The 22,823-nt window shown below is 40.4% G+C and overlaps 1 protein-coding gene across 2 annotated transcripts in view; it reads left to right on the top strand.

Moving 5' to 3' along the window:
* Positions 1-22,511, top strand: part of nos1apa (nitric oxide synthase 1 (neuronal) adaptor protein a) — a 119,858-nt gene extending 97,347 nt beyond the window's left edge. The window contains exons 10-13 of one of the 2 annotated variants that reach the window (XM_072684356.1): positions 2,325-2,490; positions 4,265-4,414; positions 15,328-15,604; positions 19,788-22,511. In XM_072684356.1, the coding sequence (XP_072540457.1) occupies positions 2,325-2,490; positions 4,265-4,414; positions 15,328-15,604; positions 19,788-20,409 (1,215 nt within the window). In that variant the 3' untranslated portion in view covers positions 20,410-22,511. Of the gene's footprint in view, positions 1-2,324; positions 2,491-4,264; positions 9,298-15,327; positions 15,605-19,787 lie in introns of those variants that run through there. The other variant, XM_072684357.1, reaches the window with a different exon arrangement.
* The last annotated feature ends 312 nt before the right edge of the window (positions 22,512-22,823 follow it).

The following is a 22,823-nucleotide window of genomic DNA, read 5'->3' as shown; positions in this document are numbered from 1 at the left end:
TGCCTAGATTGTGATTTCAGTATTCATGTACTTGCACCTTAAAAAATAATCCATTGTAAACATACGAAATGTACTATTAGTAATGGATACTGATGCATTAACAAGAGGAGCCTTTTACAGAATCAAATGAATATATTTATTTCTGGTCTATGTAGAAATTAAAAGAAGTGCACTGCATATGCATAACCTGAAATTTCCTCAAACAAGGGAGTTAATTATCCATTTTAACTTTAAAAATGTACTCTTGATTTACTGTAGTATACATTAAATATACAAACCACTACATTATGATGTGTTTAAATATTGTAAATGGTGAGATGCTATTAGAAAGAAACCCCTTTGTGCGGTTTATACATCAAATGTATCTTGTATAAAACATTCAGATATTAATGTTTTAGACAGTGTTCTGGTCTTTGTAGAAATTAAAATAATAATTATATAGAATCATTTTGGCATTTTTGTAGTCTCGAGTTTCACAGTAGCTTGTGGAAAGATTTGCTACAAAATTTCCTGCAAGTCATTAGGTATATAGGCAAGTTTACATTGTAATACATCACCCCTCAAACGGATATATCTGCATATTGTATTGTTTAACCTGGATGTTTTTCCAGACTTCAAGTGTCCAGATATACACAGTTCTCTGAGCGGCTTAGGACTGCTTTTGTGTGTATGTGCACTATAAGCAGAGGCTGTGCTGCTTTGGCACTCAAGACCATGCCACTGAATCTTGAGTGAGTAATAAAGAGAGCACTTGAAATAGGCTCTACCTCTCTAATTATACTGACACTTCTAAACTCCCCTCAAAGCAGGTGTTTCTCTAAAGCGTTTATCTAAGTATGCTTTTGAAATGCACAGGACTGCAGTCCTTTGTCATGACTTCTTTGCAGAATCTGTCCTTTATCCAGTACCACCAACTCAGCTTCATTCACAGATGCATTAATAGCACAGCTGACTTCAAAAACTAAAAGAAAACTAATGATCACCCCCCCCCCTTACTTGTTGTGGTTGCACTGAAGGGAGTCTTAGCTCAGGAGTGCACAGTAGATAACCTTTACAGACCAAACCAGAATACTTTGATCCTGTGTCACTGAGGCTCATTGGGAAGGAAGCCTTTGTCTTTTTCGTGTCAAGATGTTTTTGCTGTATAGTGAAGCATATCCTAAATACACTTTATATAATGCTTAATCTTAGCCTTCACACACCAGAATCAGCCCGGTCCTTGCGTAAACCCTGTGTCGTCTGCAAGAACCTGTCTGATTTCTGCTGCAGAATCTTCCTGAGCGCGTTTTGAATGATTTATTGACTGATGGCTGCAAGTTGTTTCTAATGGAAGCCCAAACTTTCTTTTCTTTTCATCTTTGAAACTACTGCATTAAATTTCCATAAAGCTTTTCAGTTTACATTAATGTAATAGATCACTGGTAGAACACAACGTTCACTCCAGCCATTCTTCAGCCTATTTTAAAATAGGTGAAGTGCACTGCATATGCATAACCTGAAATTTCTTCAAACAAGGGAGTTCATTATCCATTTCAGCTTTACAAATTTAATTTTGATTTACCGTAGTATACATTAAATATACAAACCACTGAATTTTGATGTATTTAAATATTGTAAATGGTGAGATGCTTTTAGAAAGAAAATCCTTTGTGCATTTTATGCATCAGAATGCATCTTGTTTAAAACATTCAGATATTAACGTTTTAGACAGTATTGCTCAACTCTGGCTTGTCCGTTTTTTTTCCTTTTCACTTTAGGCACTGATAGGCTGGGGGTTGATGCCTTTTCAATAATTTCCTAGCTGTATTTTCTAAGGACATAAAATATCAGGATACGCTGTCCTGCAAATTTAGTGATGCTGAACTTTTGCAATATTACACGGCTCAACTGTGTACGCACGTCCTGCTTTTTTACTACTGAGGGTGTAGAAACAGGGTGCTTTTGAAAATGTTCACTGCTTTTCAATGATTCACATAAGTTTAATAACAAATCCCCATGAACTTTGGGGTATATACTCATGTCATCTTCTATATGGGAAGCACATTTTGCCTGCGTAATTATATGAGAGTTTTCTATTCTCCAGATTATTATTTAAAAAGCACATATTGAAAATCCTCTTGCCCACACATGGTTTAAACACAGGTTTGAGGGCTGACTTCACAACAGGGCTGTAACATACATGAGTTATTGAATTGCTTTCAATTACTACCCAGTTAATCATTTATGCATCATAAACCAGCGAAGAACACACTAAAACATTTTGGAAGTCTAGCTAAACCTTATGGCCAGTGTACCTGTAGTGTAAAACCTCTGTGTTCTTTCAGGTTCACCTGCTGAAGGATCAGCTCTCGGCAGAGGCAGCAGCCAGAATTGAGGCCCAGGCACGTGTCCACCAGCTACTGCTGCAGAACAAGGACCTTCTCCAGCACATCTCTCTGCTGGTCAAGCAGGTCCAGGAGCTGGAGCTAAAGATGGCTGGCCACGGCTCCAGTGAGTTTGCTTTTCTCAGCTATTCCTCATTCCATCACTCCATCTGTCAGTGATTCTCTCCCTTTTCATTATCCGCCTCATCCATCTCTGCCATATTCTCTTCCAGCCTGATATCGCCAGCATGTCCGTTCTGCCTGTCTGATGCTCCCTGACTCTGTTCCGTTTCATTTCTTTTAAATGCATTGTGTCTCTATGTGAGACCGGAGGAATTGCTTTTGTCCATTCAAATCGGAGTACATCCTTAGTTTAACAGTTCAGTCCTACATTTAGTTATTCATTAATATCCATGAGATAAATAATGCTCAGTTTCTGGAGACGTGCATGATAAATGCCTTTGGGCTGTACATCTCTTTTCTGGCTATATATCTTTTCTGGCTATAACTCTCTTCCCTCCATTCAGACATCCAGACGTTTTTTCCCTGTCACAAACTCAATCCCTCTCTCAATTTTCTCCGCTCTCCTCATTTCCTTTCTATCATGACCCATCAGGCTCTATTGAGTACCCTGTAAGGCAGTCCAGCAGAGCAGAACCTCACCCAGGTTAGCTAGCACCAATGTGCAGTGCTAGTCCATCACATTAGCCAAACACATCCAGAGAAATACTCGCTGCACCCACACTAATGCGGAGGACTTATTGATGTGTAAACTTCTCCACAATCATCCGCTACCTTCATCCATGTATTGATGGAACAATATGTTGTAGTTTTATGCAGCAGGTACTCTAGGTTATACATTTGCAATGTAAAATAGAGGAAGAGTAGGTGGACTTCAGTTGTTTCTGTTAATGCCATTTCTAGCATCAGCACTCAGCTCAGATCATATTGTGCAACAGTGCTTTTCTTCCATGGAAAGCCTATGTATAATCATAATCCACCCCCCATGCTCTGGAGATCAGATTCTGAAATGGCTTAAAGAAGAAATGGATTGTTCTCTGATCTCCCTGCTTTGATATTACAGTTGCTCTGTTGTTTTTAATAAGTTTCTGTTTATTCAGTATTGGGTATTAGACCAAGCTTTCTGTTGAACATCACTATAAAAACTAAAAGAAAAAAAGTAAGTAAGTAAAGTAAGGATGTCCTGTTTTTTGACACCCCCCCCCCCCCCCCCCCCCTTCTGATCGGATTTTTGTGTTTATACAAAAAATACAACTCAGTTTTTTAAAACTAGTGAACACTAGTAAAATCACTTTATTGTTTGTGATATTAAGTTTCTATAATACTATTTCTATAATAATTCTATAATAAAGACATTCTTATTCATTTATTTAGTTTGGTAGGAACTTTTTATTTAAATGACTTTGTATAGTGGTACACACTTTGAACTGATGGCATGATTGCTGTTTGTTGATTACTCATGTGAAATACTGCATGTGGGCAAAATGATAGAAGAGTTATTTTACTCATCCTTTTTTAACTAGCATACTTTTTTACCTGCATTTCTGTGTACTGTTTTTTGTTGCTGTGTCACGTTTACAACAAGGCTCTGAGCTAAGCCAAGCTATCCGAACTTTCCCGTTTTACCTTCCTGCCAGCCCCTCTTTTCAAAAAGTACATTACTGACTTCATTTTGGTAAACAGCAAAAAATAACTTTGTTTTAACTGATATGTGCCTCCTTCTTGCTCTCCATTCCACCTTAAATAGTACAGCAGTTATTGTGTACATTTCAACAGCAGAACATAACTGCTGCTGCATACTTCCCACCCCTAGACCCAACCAATCTTTTGTTTAATGTGTTCCTTCCAGCTATTCATTTCTTTCTCTTGTATCTTTACAGTGGGATCTCAGGACAGTCTGTTGGAGATTACTTTCCGAGCTAATGTCCCCCCAGTCATCTGCGATCCCACCACCCCTCGGCCCGAGGACGCCATCCTGCCGCCACTGAACGACGGGACGCAGCTCTCTCTGCCTCTGGGCAGTCCTTTAGGTATGGAGCAGGCCTTGGCTAAGTTTGAGTGTTTTCGCTTTCTCCCGGGACCACCCCAGCAGGAGCAGAGTCCCAACCCGTCTTCGCAGGAGGTGTCGCCCTCATCCCGGGACGAGCTTCTTGGCAGCCTGGAGCTGCTGAAGTTCCGTGAGTCAGGTATTGCCTCCGAGTACGAGTCCAACACAGATGAGAGCGACGAACGTGACAGCTGGGGGCTGCAGGACGAAAGCACCCTGCGCCTCCTGAACGTGCTCAACAAGCACGGCCCATCTGACTGCCTGGAAGATGAAATAGCTGTGTAGTCTGGTGATGTGCTAATGGCTAAAAGCTAGCTGTGCTAAATGCTCGTCTATACTGCGCAACAAAAGACAACAGACAAAAACTCCCCGTCACCTTGCAGATTCTCACAAAGTGAGGCAGGCGTTTTAACCTTCGGTGGAGTTTTTGTGCGTCACATCATGCGTCATAACCTCGAAAGCACCATGCTGTCCTAAAGCAGTGTAATTTCTCTGGGTTGAACCGTCTAGGTGATGGTATGTGAACTGGCGTTCAGTAGAAATGTGAGAACAAGGTATAAGTGTATCAGTTTAGAATTCACTTGGTGCTGTGTGGTTTCTCACAGTCTCTAAGCTGTAGGCTTGTCATAAGGTATTCTCATACAGTTCTATTTTACAGAGAAAGACATAAATATGTACAGGACCAAAAAAAAAGGCTTTTTATACGTGCTTGTCTGAAACTGTACCATGTTAGGTTTACAATGCCTGTGGTTTTGTTACTGCACAGAATAATGCATGTATACATTGGCACTCATTCCACTCCCGTTACTGTGGTCATTGGGTCACTTTTGAACATCTAAAATGCAAGCCCTTGGATGAACAATGGTCAGAAAGTCTGATCTATACAACTCTACATGTCAGATTTGTATTATCCATAGAGGTTCTGGTGTGTATTCAAAGATGGGACTTTAATTGCAGAACAGAAGCATATTCTGCTAATTAAGCCCTGAGGGTAACAAGGCGTCTAAACTCTTCACATCAGGGAATCCAATTAGCTGGCCGTGTGAAAACTTAATCAGCCCTCCTCCCCTGTATCTGCTCTTGTATCATCAGTAAGCAAAAGTTCCATAAGTTCTCTGTCAGGGTTTTTTTTTTTTTTTTGGCCTCTCACAGCTGCAGCCTGTGTAACCTGTAATCTCTCTATATTGTACTAAAAGCAATACATGTTTGTTCTTCTTTCCTTCTAAATTAGCTGTTGCGTGATGCCACTCTCCATTTTCTGTCTGTGCATTTGGAGGACCATGCAAGCGCGTGCAGAGGCCCAGGTTGGCTGATAAATAGTGTGTGATGAATGGAAAGCTAGTTACAGGGTACAAAGCAAGAAATGGCTTGGGATGGACCAAGTCGATAAGAATCAAGTTTCCCCCAGTTTATCACTTTTTTTCCCTTTAGGGCCGTACCTAAAGCTTAGCGTTTGCTCAGTACATCCAATACCTCCAGTTTACCATTCACCTTGTAGGCACAGTATCTCCAGTTTAGCATTTGCACTGTACCGCCAGTACCTTCAGTTTAGCATGCGCAGTGCACCTCCAGTACCTCCAGTTTAGCATTCAGCTTGCACATCTAGTACTGCCAGTTTAGTGTTTGCCTTGTAGTCCAGTACCTCTAGTTTAGCATTGGCAGTGTCCCTCATGTACCTCCAGTTTAGCATTCGCAGAGTATGTCCATTATCTTCATTTTAGCATTGCCCTTGCACACCTAGTACTGCCAGCATTTACTTTAGCATTTGCCATGTACCATTCACTGTGTACCTCCAGTTCCTCCAGTTTAGCATTCACGGTGTACCTCCAGTTCCTCCAGTTTAGCATTCACGGTGTACCTCCAGTTCCTCCAGTTTAGCTTTCACTGTGTACCTCCAGTTTCTCCAGCTTAGCAAGCATTGTGTACCTCCATTACCTTCAGTTTAGCAATCACAGTGTACCTCCAGTTCCTCCAGTTTAACATTTGTTGTGTACCTCCAGTTTAGCATTCACCATGCACAGATAGTACTGCCAGTTTAGTGTTTGCCTTGTGGTCCAGTACATCTATTTTAGCATTCGCAGTGTCCCTCATATACCTCCAGCATTTACAGTGTACCAGTAGCTGTGTACCTCCTGTACCTCCAGTTTATCATTCGACTTGTAAGTCCGGTACCTCCATTTTAGCATTAGTCTGCATCTGATGTAGGATTCATAAGCAGTGGTCCGCCAGCATGGTTGGCACATCCACAGAAGGCGTTTTCTTTCTCCTTCCAAGAGTATAGACAACTATTAAGTGTTTAGCAGCAGCCAGAAATCAATGGTCTAGCATTATCCCATGTTCTTAACTAGTGAAGAAAAGATGAGAAATGGTCTTCTGTTCCAGTCCAGAAAGCAGGATCATTACCTTAAATGAAAATGCATTTCTCTAGTGCCAAAAGTCACATCAAATTGATGTAATTAATAACTCTTCATTTAGAGGCTTAAGTAAAAATGCCTAATTTATGTAAGCCTCGCAGTGTCGCTTCCCTAATTTAAGCGACGGCTGCTTGCGTGAGGGAGGGAGCTGCGAAAAGATGTGTTGTGTTGTGCTCCTGGGAGGCAGCAGTGTTGTGCAGCAGGCGACTCCACAGAGGCAGGCGGCACTTTGAATTAGCAGATCAAGGCTCTCTGAAAGTGATGAGGCTCATGTAACTTTTAACATCTGACCACATAAACTGGCCTCACCCTCGCTACCAGGGCGACACTTCTGGTTGAAGTTTCCGCTTATTTAATTGCGTCTTTTGATGAAATAAATATCAGTAAGAATCCGATTAAAACTGTTTAATATTCCTCTTTGATATGGATTGGCGGTCGGGGGGGAAAAAAGCCTGTGTTTGAGCCCAGAGAGCTAAGTTAAGAGCCATGAAAGTGTTTGTTGTACTCTGATGTAAAGTAGTGGAGTAGTTGTGTGATTAAACAGCTGATTCTCTGAGCGCTGATGTCGCTGCTGCAGGTTGAGAAGATAGGTGAATTAGAAATGTAGAAAAGCGTAAGGCTGTAGACAATAAAAGTTACTCTGCGTGTCTCAGGTGTTAAAAATGGGATGGATGGGTTTTTTTCTTTACTGTTTTTGTGCTGGCAGGTAGGCAGTGATTTGCTTTAATGTGGGCTTATAAAGCTGTCGACAGCCAAGGTGAGCAAGCTTCTCTGTGACTAAGGGCTGACAGCTGTGCGTCTTCATTGGCCTTCAGGGAAAATGTAGAGGATATCTTCGCCATCTGTTACTTTGTGATCTACTACTGTATTTTCTCTGCGTCTCATGCCATAGGTTTACCTCATATGCTGTATCGTTTCAAGGATTTGGTTACTAGTAGGACTGTTGTCATGACAACTGAAAGACTATGACCAAAAAAAAAAAAAAAGAGTGTTTGCAATTATCAATTGTAATTTATACGCCGGAAAAACACCTACGATCTTTCATAATGTGCACTGGTCATTAAGCACCACATCTGTAGCTGGTCAGCGCATACAGAGAACGGGCCTGTGATTCATTAGGCGGCTCTATTGATTTGTAATGCTCTCTGCGGACAGAAATGATTGCAATTCAGCAGACATGCTAACTAATGGAATTCATTAATTGTGTCTCTTCACAGTTACTTCGTTTCAGTGTCCAAAACTGTGATGAATATATTTGTGTAGCTCTAATAAGTACAGTTTTTAGATGTTCTTGCCTTACCTTCATGCTTCAGTGAGAGCTCCTGATGGACGTCTTGTTTGTTTTTGTTTGTTATTGAAGAGAAATGGAAAGATTGTTTTTGTTGTTTAATAGACTCTGCTGTTTGAAAGCTAATCAGAGAGATGGGTGAGTGCTAGGAAAGGAAAGGAGAATGAGAAAAAGATTTGACGGGCAACGTCTGATTTCCTGTACTTGTTGATGCGTGCTGAACTCTTGAGGTTTTGGCTCTGTATGAAAAGCAGTATGTTTATCAGAATTAATAAGATAAGAAGTTGATGTTGGGGAAGCGGTTAGAAGATACAGTAATTATATCATAGCATTAATACAGGAAGCATTTTATCCATGGACTTTCTCTCGTTAGTTTCCATCCTAGTCGTACCAAGCTTGAGAGAGTCCCTGCAGAGAAGATGGAGTCACATCAAGAGCTGTGTTCGTCTGTCTGTCGGCAGAGCCGCTCCATAAAGACAAGAATAAGCACCAGTACATCACGAATGCACCTGAAGAAATGATCATCTACATCTAGAGCGTCTTCCCATTTAGCTTTAAGGGTGCTCTGAAGGATCACCGTTTCATCCTCCTCAATTTCACGGGGGCAATCTGCTGGTGGCCCTAGATTGGAATTGAAATCCTCTAAGAATACCCCATCTTGTTTTAGCACAGCTGCCTCTTCTAGGAGACAAGTAGCTACTGTCTCTGAATAGAGGCTAATGCTCCCCATTATGAAACCGAAAACTCTTCAGAATCAAATTCTAGACAAAGCCCTCTTCTGAAGTTTCACATATGCTGTCAAGTTTGAAGGATTCATTTTTGGAGCCAATTAGACAGAAGGCTCGATGTACCAAGCCTTTTGTGGCAGTTTCAGGAGCAAATCAGACACATTCTAACCGCATATTATGTATGAAACTGGCACAGTTCACGAACTACTTACATGGAAGATCACAGGGCGCCTTTCCCTCATACATATGCATTTGAGGTAGAATTGCAAATAAAAAAGGCTGGAGATACTGAGGATGTTACTGATGACGTGTATCGCTCAATTTCATAATGTATGATTTGTAGGCATTCATTTACAGCGTTATCATTGGTGTTTTTATAAAATTTTCAAGATTTCCTTGAGCTTGAGCTGAGTTACTCACAGATTCTTTTTTTTTTTTTTTTTTTTTTTTTTTTTTTTTTTTATGGAATTACACCCCTGTAGAATGTTTTGGTGGGAAGGAACTTCATTTATAATAACGTGGAGGAGGGTTTTTGATTGGTACAGCTCATTTAAGTTCAAACAATGTAACTGCATTAAATGTCATATTCAATAGAAACACTAGGGGTGGAAAATATGGCAAAAATATATTTTGTGCAACGTGATATTTAGACACACAAAGCAGTGCCAGAAGATCTTTGTTTAAAATATTCTGCACTACATCCAGTTAAACAGGACAAATTATGCTCTTTGTAATGTGCAAAGTGTGAAATTTTTAACAGACAAATCCAGGATACACTCAGAAAGGTGTGTAATTTATCATGGTAACAGTTTATCACAATTACAGTGAAATATAATGCTGCCCATTTTTAAGAATGCGTTAACTCCACATTGCATTCTACCATCTCCATGATGCACATGATCACATTTTTGCATTGTAATATCAGTGTTTCAATGCTTCATGCATCCCTGTTTATTAATATCTGCATCAAACTTGCACTTAAACTTTTATTTTCACCTTTGTCTGAGCTTGTTCACAACTCCTGTTTCCCTGCACAGTGAATCGTGATTAGCTACAGCATTAGTAAATCAAATGTTAGTGTCTGTGTACGGATTGCAGTCGCATCAAGGCATGCACATTTTGTGGTGTGTGATTCTCATGCAGTACAACTACTGTTTTTTTCAGCCTTTAGAGTCTAATTGAAACAAAATCTCATTCTCAACCAGTATGAAATAAACATGCAGAAAATCTCTCATTGCACGGTAAAGTGGCAACGACTGACATCGATGGGCCAAATCGTTTAATGAAATATTGATTTAAAGTCAGTCTGACAAGCTACTACTGTCCCCTGAGATTCCTGTCAGTCCTCTAGTCTTGCCAGGCTAATGTAGTGTTGATGTGCAGTGTCTCCATACTTGACTAAAAATATGCCTTTGTCCTTATCTAGATATTACTTTGAATACATTGAACTTTAATTAGCGCTGTTCTGTAATGAAAGAACCCTGTGAAAAAGAAGAAAGCCCATGATGAAAGATCGAACTCCTATGAAGTACTATGATGTGTGCCATATTTTATCGTAGTCGTCATAGTTCTTAGGGTTTGCCTGAGGGTCTTTTAACTACGCAAAATGAGCTTGTATTCCAGATTGCTCTTCAGAGACAGATCCTGTGTGGGACAGGCTTGATAAGGGCAAGTCTCTGTCTCTCTGTAATCTCATTATGAGCTGTGTACGGACTTCCCACTCTGACCTTTCAACCCTTAAGACCCAGACCTAGCTGCATTTCATCAAATGTCATAATGCAATTTCAGACCCCATCCCTATCCCCCATCCTGAGGACATGAGAGTTAAAAGATTCATATCCAGAAAGAAGGTCATGTTAAAATATTAATGTTTAACCCAGCTTTGCCCAACCTGAGCATCCATTAGGGCATCCATGACTGAGAGAATGGGTTAAGAATTTGGCTTTGTTTTTGTTTGTGGTGCAGACGGATCTCTTGACTTATTGCCAATTGTGTTTTGGAAGTGTGTACCTACATTAAGTAGTTAAGGTTAGTGTCTCATAACACACTGTTGTGATTAGAGATGGCATAAAACCACTTGTTTCAGTTACCGATATTGAGTTTCAGTTGATATCGATGCAGTATTTTGTTTTTGGCTGTTTTTTTTTTTTTTGGTTGGTTTTTTTTGTTTTAATAAGTCGAGCAGTTTTTTATTGAACTATTGCTATTGAAAAGCAGCCCACCCAAACATTCTACTACCCCACCGGACAAAACACACAGCATCACATCATGTGGTGTAAGTGTGTGCTGTTTCGGGCTAGATTTGTTACAGGACTGGAGCCAGTATTTTTTCCCCTCTATTTCTGCAGACATCAGCCCAATGCCAAAGGTGTAACAACCAAGGTTTTAAGGTTCAATAGATATTAGAAGTGAAAATCTGAGTTCACAGTTCACAGTTATTCTATTACATTGAATCCTTAGCCAATTATTCATCTCATCATGGACCGTCAAATCACCACACTTTGATTCAAATTATTTTGAGATTTATAAATGTTTAAATATATATGAGAAACCATTTACACAATATCCATTTTTTTACATTGAAAATCAACATACCTCATTGAATTTTAATGTTATAGATCATAATTGATTGAGCATTGAAAATGTATGCAGTCAGATCACCTCCTTCAGATCAATTGTTCACAATGCATTGATGCATTTTTACGCCCCTTTCAGAGATCACTTTAAACACTATGCAGTCTTATGTTTATGTTGTTAGAAAATGCAATACAGGTCCCTTATTTATATGAACCAATTCCGATCATGTCGTTAGGTGTACTGCCCAATGGTGTCCAGTCCTTAACTGAATAGTAAAGTAAATAGACCTACCACACCTATAAATATATTAGTGTTGCATAGGTATATTGTTTTCAGGTTCGGAGGGCATATTCGTCATTTTGTAAACTCATGGTAAAAATATTCTGTTCTCAAACGGACTAAGCTGCATTAGTCAGCGTGGGTTGTCTAATATGGACTGATCAAAGAAGCAGACAAAGTTTAACAGATGAAGACTTTGGTAGGAGGAGTATTTGTCCATTGTGTAAATGAGAGGCGCTGTATATTCAGCACTCCAAACCCAATGACCCTTTAGTATAATTGGGATGACAGAGTAGTCAGTGGACCGTGTCCGAGTGCACTTATGAACTCAGCAGGAATGGTGGATAACTGGGTATCCTGTGGCGCTTGGGAGCCATGAACTTCTTGGACTTTCCTGATTCCTCCAGTTCAGCATCACTCACTGCAACTTCACCTGCTTATGATCACGTCCTCTGTCTCCTCTGCAAAGTGTTTTAAAGAAGTCCTAACTTTTACATTGCGCCTAAACAAAAAGAAACAAAACAGTAAATATCTGTGGGAGTGGAAGTGCACTTACTCTGTAACTTGTCTCTGACCTTGCTTTGACTCAATAAAACTTTATTTCTTTCCTTCTCTTCTTCCTTCTTTTCTTCCTTTGCAGTCACCCAATAGATACCGTCTAACTTTTGCACTGACCATTTGGCACTAACTACTTTATTGGTACTACAGTCATATCCGAAACTATCAAGCAAATAACACTGTACTCGATTCAGTAGTTACTAAAGCAGTTGCCGCTTTGTGATTCACCCATATGCTGCCAGGATGGGTTAAAGGTGTTTTTGTTTTTTTGTTTTTTTTATATTCTCCATCGTGTGCCCACCCCTCACTGGCCAGGAATCTGTCATAAGCAGTGACCCTGTGAGAGTAGAGCATGCCCAGTCCAGCTGCAGTTTGTTCCAGACGTTTCCCACCCACTGGGAGAGATCAGGAGCAGCCAGCAGCTTGTAAATAAGCCTGAAACAGGCCCTGTCAGACATACTACTGGCCTTGACTACTGTGCTGGAGCCTCCGCTAGATATTTTGAACCACAGCCCAGAGCTGCATGTTTGTTATGATGCCAGTGAGCCCTGTGGAGGAGGACTGGCAATGCTGATCATTGCTCTGTTGCTATAATAGGCGCTTGAAAACATGATACACATTCATTCTTGATCACAGTCACTTTCTCTCTTACTCACTGTTACTCTCTCTCTCGCTTTCTCTCTGTCTTACTTTAGGCCCTCAACTGCCTAATCTTTCCTTTAAAGATCTCTTTCCAACATCCCTCTGACTTACAGCAAGGATTGTGCCAAGTCAAATGTAGTTAATCAGCCAAACCAATGTTTGGTAGCCTAAGTTTGTTTTGAACTGTAGCTCCAACGTAATTGTACAGTCTTATGAAAGAGTTTGGCACCTCTGGGTAATTTGTACATTTTGTGGACTTTCAAAGTGTAAATAAGAGAATAAATTCTCTACAGAAATCATACTTCAATATGAACATTGTCTGCTATATATTTTCTGAATAAGTGAACTAGTTCACTGACTGCGATTTCTCAATTGTCACACTTTTTAAAGTCAAATAAGTAGTAGAAAGTCTCCAATAAATCTACACAATATATCATTTCAGCATCGTCAGTGCAGTGTGGGCATTCACAGTAGTCACATCACAGGATGTGCAATATGATGGTTCAGTGTTACACCTGTTTTTCTTGATTCAACAGGTAAATTCAATCTACCAGAGGCAGATCGTTTATTTTACTCCCATCTTATCAATAACATGACATGTTGGATCATGGTGAAACCTGTTGAAAATGTCTGTATTTATGTCTGTATTTAATTATATTGCAACAACAAAACATTTTTTTCCTGAAATCAAGCAGGCCTACTCTCAAAGCGTAATATATGCAAATTTTCTCTTCGAAAATTGCACTTGGATACATTTTAGTTTTAGGTATTTTAAATTTTAACAGTGACCGTAACCTGTTCAATCTGTATTAACGTCAAATAGTAAACATAGATGACCTCATTGGGTTCACCAGTGACACAACTAATTACATCGAAGATTTTGACTTTTGAGAGGTCATGGGTTATAACTTTGTGATGCTGTGATGAGAGAGCTGTAATCATCAGCGATATTTTCACCAATATAAGCTGTGGGTCATCACTATCGCCCAATGTTAGCCAACTGATACATAAGTAAGGTTTTCTTTTTAACATCATGTGGATAGTGAGGTGTATGTTCCCTCCTGAGGAAGATATGGCACCAAGAGAATCACTATAGGGGGAAAATGCAAGCCTGTGGAGGCAGTGTGATGCTTTGGGCAATTTATTTCACATACCTTCTACCTAAACATTGTTGCTGACCAAGTACACCTCTTTATGGCAATGGAATGGTTTCCTGATGGAAGTGGCCTCTTTCAGCAGGATAATGTGCCTTGCCACCATACAAAGACACTTCTAACAATCTAGTCGTGGATGTGCTGAAAAAAGTCAGATTCAGGGAGGAAAAGCAGAAACTAAAGGATCGGCTACTTACAGCTTGCAGCCAGATACCCAAGCAAACCTCCTGAAGTCTAGTGGAGTCTATGTCTCGACGGGTTTTCTTGTACACAGCATCATAAAGATCCTGTTCGTAGCCAAGTATTGGTTAGTCTACTCATCTAAAATATTTTTTTTCCCAGCATTTCAGTGATTCATGTCAATTAAATGTATAACATATCAGACTGTAGTACAGCATATCTCCAGCATGTCTAGTTTTGCTGACAAAGTGCCTCCAAAAACTTTCATTTAGTTAGAATAATGACAGTCCCCTCATTCTCAGAAAGCAACTAAGCATAACAAGCTGAAAGAGGCTTGTGTATGTTACAGCCACACTAATATTTGCTGCTTGGCTTCCTAAATGGCTCCTAACATGTTGAATTGTAGTCGAAATAGGATGTCAACTTTGGTTTTTCAACTTCTCACATGGTTGATGTTAGGCACATTTATTTTCTCCTATTTTCTGCCTCCAATATATGGCCATGTGGGAGGCACCCGTATCAGCTTTTAAAAGGTAATAGTTTTTCATTGTGAATGACCTTGTTCTACATGGGTGCGCACTGGTATGTGTGTTTTATCTGTATAGGTTTAAATATTGATGTGTAAGACATATTAGCAGCATTTGTGTGAATGTACAGTTATTAAGATATGTCCTCTATGTCTTATTGAAATGCTTTCCGAGACATAATGTTCTGAGGTAAGAATGAATCAGAAATGGCCGACGTTACCTGCATAAATGTCCATTAACTTTATAGTATCATTGTGATTGAACTTTGTAAATTTTGATTTGCATGTTTTGGTGTTTGTTTTTTTTTGTTTGTTTGTTTGTTTCCTTTCTGATGCTTGATCGCTGCTATGCTCAAAAGCTGTAGTGCTCTTCATATCATTGCATTTGTCTGATTGTCACTGGTGGAACTTCCCTTACCCCCTTGTTACAAGTGTTATTCATTCCCTTTTAAAGTGGTGTCCTTTAAAGAATGGTGCTACAAATTTGGCTTCACACATTTGGTGACCTGTTTTCTCTCTTTCTATCTCTGTCTCTCTCTTCTCTCTGCAGTTGACCAAAGCATGTTTGAGAATTCCAATGCAGCGGAGCAGCCGAAGCAGAGTTTAAGGATGGGCGGGGTCTCTTCCAGCCCAGCCGGCCAAAAGAGCGGTGGCGGTAGCCAGCACCTGAAGAACCTGGGCAAAGCTGTGGGAGCCAAGGTCAACGACCTGCTGCGCCGCAAAGACCCCAGCAGCCTGGGGGACATCGGAGTCACAGAGGTTAACAAGAACGTGGAGGCAGTGTGGGCCAGCCTGGCTGAGATGGGCCATGGCACAACCGCTAACAGGTAACAGTGCTCACATACAGACAAGACCTGGAATCTCCTTTATCAGCTGTGTGCAGGCCTGGATCTCTGCACAGACTGTGACGAGCAGTAGTGGGTAAACCGACATGAGCAGCATACATTTCCACTTATTGTCAATCAGTTGAGATGGTTGGATAACTTGCTAATGCCCAAGTTGCAAATGACCTCTGATTTAGATTCATAGCAAATCATGTTGTAAAATCATATGAAAGCACATATGTAAGGTTCTGCTGATGCAGACAGTGGCTGCCACAATTTGCAGTTTGTAACACAAATAAGTAACCATTTAAAACCTTCACAAGGTATCTTCAAAAGTTCTGTATAAAACAGACATTAGCAGACATATGCTTTTACCATAAATTTCACACCCAATGCATTTACATTTCCCCAAACAGCTACAGATCGTTCAAAATACAGTAATAAATGTTCAGTGGTCAGCAGATCAGGGTCCTTTTGTTTTGTGTCCTAGTGTTTCCACCTGTCAAAATGGACCGAACTAAAGAGAAAGTTCCCAAAATGAAAATTGTTAAAATTATACGAAAATATTAAATATACAGAAGTTATACTTATAAATATGAGAACAGAATTTCCCATGTAGCTTTTCACATGCTTCATGCTGCCGGAAACAAGCTTAGCCTTATAGCCCAAGACCGTTAAGTCTACCTGAGCCTTTTCAAGAGACGTTCTTGACCATAAATGCCATTAGTAGGTGTTTCTTTATTTAAATATGCCTGGCTATGCATGTAGATGGTGCATAATTTCCCATAATTCACTGCAGAGCTGTGTGTAAATGGTAAAAGGCAGTTTTTCTAGTGCACACTGGCAGTTCTTATGCACAGATTTAGAACATGTTCTACACACACTTTGATGAATGAGGCCTCAGGGGATTTAGGAGTGGGCGAGTCTTGCTTCATTCATGGATGCCAATAACGTGGGAACAAGATTTACTTCATTTGTGCTCAGAAATGGAGATTTCAGCATTGATGAAAATTGCTGCACAGTAGCTCAATTTCAGATGTGGCAGGTGACTCGTTTTTCAGTTAGTCACCTTTTTTAGCTTGTCAGTTAGTTTATTTCTCCTCAGTAAACTTACGAGAACAATCAAACCAGCACTACCAGAAAATTCTAAAGACAAAGACCTCTGCACTGTTGTCTCTCTTATAAAATAATGAGCAGATCATATAGAGATAAAATAATTAGCTAGTCATAGGATTAGGGAAAATATGCTCCAGTACTAATGCCTTAATTGCATCGATGTATTTATTTAAAGTACAGTGCATACATAGAATGAATTCAGCTAAACTTCATTCTGTGCCGGCCAATCAAACATTTCATACTGACTTTCTGTCACTATACACTCCTATTTGTATTTAAGTTGCCAGCTTTTGTCAAATGCTTTCAAACTACCCCCATTTGGAAGATCACTAATATTGCTTTAGGTTTGGGGGCATTGAACAAACTAATGCATCCTCCACCCCTCAGTTGGCACCTACGCTTGTATAATTTTGAGACTCAGCAGAATGACAGGAGGCAGACATGCCATGGGAACTTAGGAGGGAAGGGTGTAGCTGTCATTCAGATTTATCACATTAAATAGATAAATGGATTTCACAGAATTCAGAATGATAGAATGGTAATAAAACTGGCCAGTGGTTAAAATTACAGTTTTTAATAATTCAAATTCAATTAAAAAAGTACATTTTAATAACGGCTGTAGAGCAGCTTGCTGCTAGCATGGTCAATTGATTGTATGTGCTGGGTATGCAAAGAGACGCAGAGTGCCAAAAGTTATTAACATTTTATGTTTTCCATAGATTAAATGGAGTTATTATATATATTAAAATGATTATTTAACCTCTGCTCAGGACACACACTAACGTTTGATTAGAGATTTGCACACAGGCGCTGAGGATCATTGACTCGGTCTTACCAAATAGACATTATATCCATTTCATCACATTTCATTACAACAGCAGCTTGAGAAGTTAGAATTGAGTATGTATAATTAAAACAGAAAAAAGTCACCGGTGTTAAAAATTCATGAGGATTTTCTTCTCAGATAAAATAAATGAATAAGTTAGTAGCAAATAAGAAGATTTCTTAATGGACTTTCTTAAGCTTAGTGTAGATGCTCAACCTCTGTCCCTTCAAGTGGGCTTCTCTGAGGATGCTGCTGCTGCGCCTGCTGTTGTTTTGCTCTGTCAGTTTAATCTTTTTTTTTTTTTTTTGCTTACTGCTTTACTCTGGAGATTCATCTACTTTGTTGAACATTAGCACGGAAGCAGAACAGCTAATCCTGCGCTGCTGCAACGATCGGCCTGGTAGTGTCCCGTGGAGGGTCATTCATTTTGGCTGGTTCCATTTCTCACTGGTGTATCACATCGTGTGTTAGTGGAGCGAATGTGAAAGCAGGATTGTGGGATGTGTGATGCAGGCAAGTCTGGCAGTACTGGGATTGTGATCGACAACTCTTTGAGTGGAAGAAGCCTCTCAGTCAGAGAAATTTTCAGGCAGTCGTTTGCAATATCCCTGAGCGAAACTGTGTTTTGCCATCATTTTAAATGTCCCAGAAGGGAGTGTGTGGGTGTGTGGTGGGGGTGTTCTGTCTGGCTTACAAATCCTGACAATCTTGAATGAATTGTCTAGCAAAGTTAGTTCTGTGTGCTGTCTGATGGGCACACAGAGATTTCTCTCATTTGTGGGCTTTAGGTTTGTTCGTAGACTAGTGTGTGAGGATGCCTTAATTAGAAACTGAACAACAGTTAAAGACCATACATTTCCAGTCTTTGCATAACTATTAAACATTATCAATTGGCCATGCTAGCAGCAAGCTGCTTTATGGCTGTTATTAAAATTTATATCCACATCAGGTCATGACTGAAACCTCCCCTGCCATAAACATATGCGGTATGTGCAATTATCTCTCACCACAACCTTTAAAAAAGGTCATCATTATAGTGATTTTTGCAAAGACCTTGAAATTGTTGATTAAATTTTAATTCTAAGCACTTTGCTCCTAATAATGGTTTGGCCAATACTATGATTTTAGCTCCAGTGTGTAATTATAGTTTCTTATCCTCTGTTACTAAACAAGGCAGGCTCTTTAGCCATGGTTTATGTTCAGATCGAAACAGGCCTCTTCTCCTTTGCCCCATAGAGCGTCTCTGCAACTAAGAATTTGGCAATGGCTTCATCAGAGCTTTTAGGGCATGTGCCAGTCCACATTTGCCCTAGTGAAATGGATCAGTGTGTAGAATTGGAGCTTTCAGTGTGCTGCCATTTTTACTTTCACTGAAGTCTTCTGGTAAGGTTGGATAACGATTATTATTATGTGAATATTGAGATAAAACCTGGATGGATATAGTTTTACACTTTGATGAAGGGGAGCTGTTTACAGGGTTTTTTTCAGCACTCGCAAATAGTTTTATTGAATGAACCTTGCTTACTCCACCCAGTGTCTTTGAACTGTTAGGGATACAGCCATGTACTACTGACTAGATTATAAGTCCTGTACCAAGAGAAGTCAATTAAGGTTTAAATCCATTCATTCAGTACACCAGGCAGAGTGAAACACACTTGTCTCAACCATATCTGGATCTTCAGAGATTTTTGCATAACAGTGTTTGATGAATACACTGATTCATTTACATTTTCTTTTAACTTGCTTAAAATGTGCCAAAATGTCTAAAAGAAAACCTCTAGCTAATCTAGTTGACGACTGTTGATCCTCTCTTTGATTTCCCTTCTTCTCCTCAAAAGTCTTCTCCGATGTACCAGCACCAGAATTCTCTTACAACTCCCCAAACTAACATTCAAACCCTCTAAGGTCTGGAGTACCACTGCTTTAGGGGATTCATCTTCAGTTTACAGATGACCAGATTTTGCATATCAAGACGATGTGTCTAAAATAAAAACCCTTTCTTTAGTTCAGTATTCGTTGAGTTAAATATTTAGCTTTACATGGTGACACAACTTCAAATCAAGCCTTCTCGCCTTGAAATCAGTAGTCATTTCAGCTCCAGTCTGTAATTTAGGCATCTTGACCTCAATTGCTAAACATAATAGGCCCTTTAGGTCGTTCTCCATCAGCAATGAAGATTACAAACTCTCAGAGTTGTTTAACTGAGAGTAATCTTCCGTGTTTCTTCTGTTTTCTCTCGAACAGTCACATTCCCTTGGACTCCTTCCCTCGCTTGGATCCGCCACCTCCAACTAGCAAAAAGCGGCTTCCTCGCGCTTTGAAGACCACTCAGGACATGATGATCTCCTCTGACCCAGTGGTAGCCTCTCCAGAGGTCTCCGACTCCTCCCTCCTGTCTTCCCCAGATAAGAGCCGCCTCATATCATCGGGCAGAGCCCAGGATCAATTCCGGCCCTGCCTCGAGGAGCCTGGTCTGGAGCCAGAGACATCTTCAGGAACCAGCCCGCCTCTGGAGGCCCAGATAAAGGAGGAGGGTGGATCAGAGGTGAAAGGCCAGTTCGGCAGTATGGATGCTGTGCAGATAGCAGATGGGCTTAAGGAGCTTGACGCTGCGAACGAAGACCAGTCTCAACTTGTGCGCTCTGTTCCTGACCTCATTCACAAGGATAACCTGGAGCTCAAGCAGAAACTGAACAGCTCGGAGATGAGAATGGCTTCCACACCATGTCCAGGGAAAGGGGGCTGTCGCATCAGCCTGAGTGAGGGGGAGCTCTTGGAGAACGGTTCAGTGGACTATAAAAGCTCTAGGAGAAGCTCCAACTTTGAGAACGAGGAACCTCACCCAGACCTGCTTTCATTTGAGTAGATTCCCTCTTACCATGCTAAGGGGACAGCGTCAGTCTGTCATTCTCAAACAACCGTTTAGTCTTCATCTTGGGCGTTCGCCTGGTAAACAGTCTGATGCTGATGCTCACTGGTTCTGCAGGTTGTGTGCTTTGAGGGAACCAAGTAACATGGCTTTGTCTTTTTAAACCTTCTCTGAACCACTGTGTATTTCCTGTGTATGCACTATAACGTGTTTATTATGCTGAATTTTATAGCGGATCACTACAGATGTATTCTGATTATATTTTACAGATCTTCTTTCTTAAGTGGAAAACAAAAACAACACTAATTTAGATGTGTTTGTATTCCTGTCAGTAATTTTATAGGCTTTAGAGATTCTATAAGTTTTATGTGTTTTGTGCTAAAGAATTGCAACTGCCAGCTCATCAGTAGAAACCAAAGTCACAAAGTACATTTCATATACTGTAATACCTCTCAAGCTGTTAACGTGCCCCATATCCTCCACGGGCAGCTTTCGTATATAAGATATCTTGTTTCACGCCAAAGTCAGTCAGTCAGTTTGCTTCTGTCAAAAGTACAAGCTCAGCTCCTCCAGAAATTCCAATCACCAGCTATAGGAGTAAGCCTCCAAAACCTGGCTGAGCCTTGTAAAGCATAAAATAGCTGATGGCGGTGCCCCGTTTTGTGTTTTGACTGTTAATTTGACGGAGGGCTATGCATTCGCAGTCAGACGGAACATGCAGGAGGAATTAGAAGGATGGATGAGGAATGTGGGGGCTGAATTCCTAAAGAAGAGAAGAGCTTTTGTCAAGATCTTTACTCTTTTGGAAGAGTCAAACAACCTGAGCAGTATACTAATATGGAGAAAATCTAATGTACTTGTTATTAGTGCTTAGATTACAGTAGTACTGTATACTGCGAATGATTTAATGACTGGAAGAAATGACTTGTGATTTCTTTTTTCTTTTTTTTTTAAAAGAACTGATTCTCATTGGAATCAGTGTGTGCATACAGGCAAAGCAGACCAGGCTAGCCTGAGCATCCAGGAGGAGAACTGTAGTTGGACAGAGTGAGGCACACTAGGTAGGGCGGCACTGGACAAGAGAGCTCAAAGCAGGTTTTTGGCACCGGTTCGAGCTGGATTTGCATCACAGAGCTTAAAGGGTCATACAGTGGCTGTGGGTTTGTCATGGCAATAATCGTCAAAGTGATGGCAGGCTTGTGGAATGGCACTAATGAGGCGTCTGTCAGTGGAAAGGTATGAGAACCGGCTCGGAGGAGCTGCGGAATGTCGTAACTCAGCACGAATCTCAGCTGACCTCTTGTCTTTGGAGGCAGCCTCTGATTCCACAGACCCTCAAGAGATGTTTTCAGTGTCGGACACATTTTTTATCTTCCAGACACACTTCAAAACAAATGTACACACACAATGGCATGCAAAGGTTTGGGCACTCCTGGTCAACATATCTGTAACTGTGAATAGCAAAGCAAGTAAAAGATGACCTCATTTCCACAAGGAATAAAGTAAAATATAAAAATTGAATTAGATTTCTTTAATATTTTCAACAAGGTTCCATTTTCCATCTCTTACAGTTTTTAGAATACTCAAAAAAGGAAAAGACCTTTTGTCCTGCATGGTCAGTACTTATTAACACCTCCTTTGGCAAGTATCACAACAGCTAACAGTCCTTCAGTTCTTGTTTGGAGGATTTCTGCCCTTTCTTTGTGATGTTAAGGACTGTGAGGGCCATAGCGAAACCTTTAGGTTGTCGTTTGTGGATTTTAAGGTATGTTTAGGATTATTATCCTTCTGCATTGATCCTTTTGCATATTTAGCTTTCTTACAGACAGTGTGATGGTTGCTACCAGAGTTACTGGTATTTAATTGAATCCTTTCTACCCTCTACCAGTGAAATGTTCCCTGTGCCAACTCAAACCCATGGTCAAAGTATGGTCCACCCACCCCAAGCTTAACAGTTGGAGAGGTGTTTATTTCATAAAACCCTCAGTTCATCTTCTACTCACTCACGCTATTCTCAGTAAGAGAAACCCTGACCAGGGGTGGCCAAACATTTGCATGCTACTATATAATTACACCATGCCTAGCCACCCCCCCCCCCCCCCCCCCCCAACAGTCAGGCTTTCTGACAGTTGTATGAGAAATATGCAGTGATCAGTAATTAAATTGACACTGGTTACACTGAATACACTTATCTTTATCAGGTGTTCTACATGAAGAGGAGTTGTGCAATCGCAGCAAGTCAACAGAGGGTAAACCGAATGTCAGTTAGGTGCAAGATGCATGGGAAGCATTGCATATCTGTGAAATGCTTAAGATAAGTAAGGGACATATTGTTCATTTCAAGCTCATTATAATGATGGAGATGTTCTAGAAACGTAACTTAAGGATAAAGATCTTGTCATATATGTCTT

The sequence above is a fragment of the Salminus brasiliensis genome, chromosome 7 (assembly GCF_030463535.1).
Source record: "Salminus brasiliensis chromosome 7, fSalBra1.hap2, whole genome shotgun sequence".
Lineage (NCBI taxonomy): Eukaryota > Metazoa > Chordata > Actinopteri > Characiformes > Bryconidae > Salminus > Salminus brasiliensis.
Note: the sequence above shows the minus strand (reverse complement) of the source record. Positions and strands in the feature narration are given on the sequence as shown.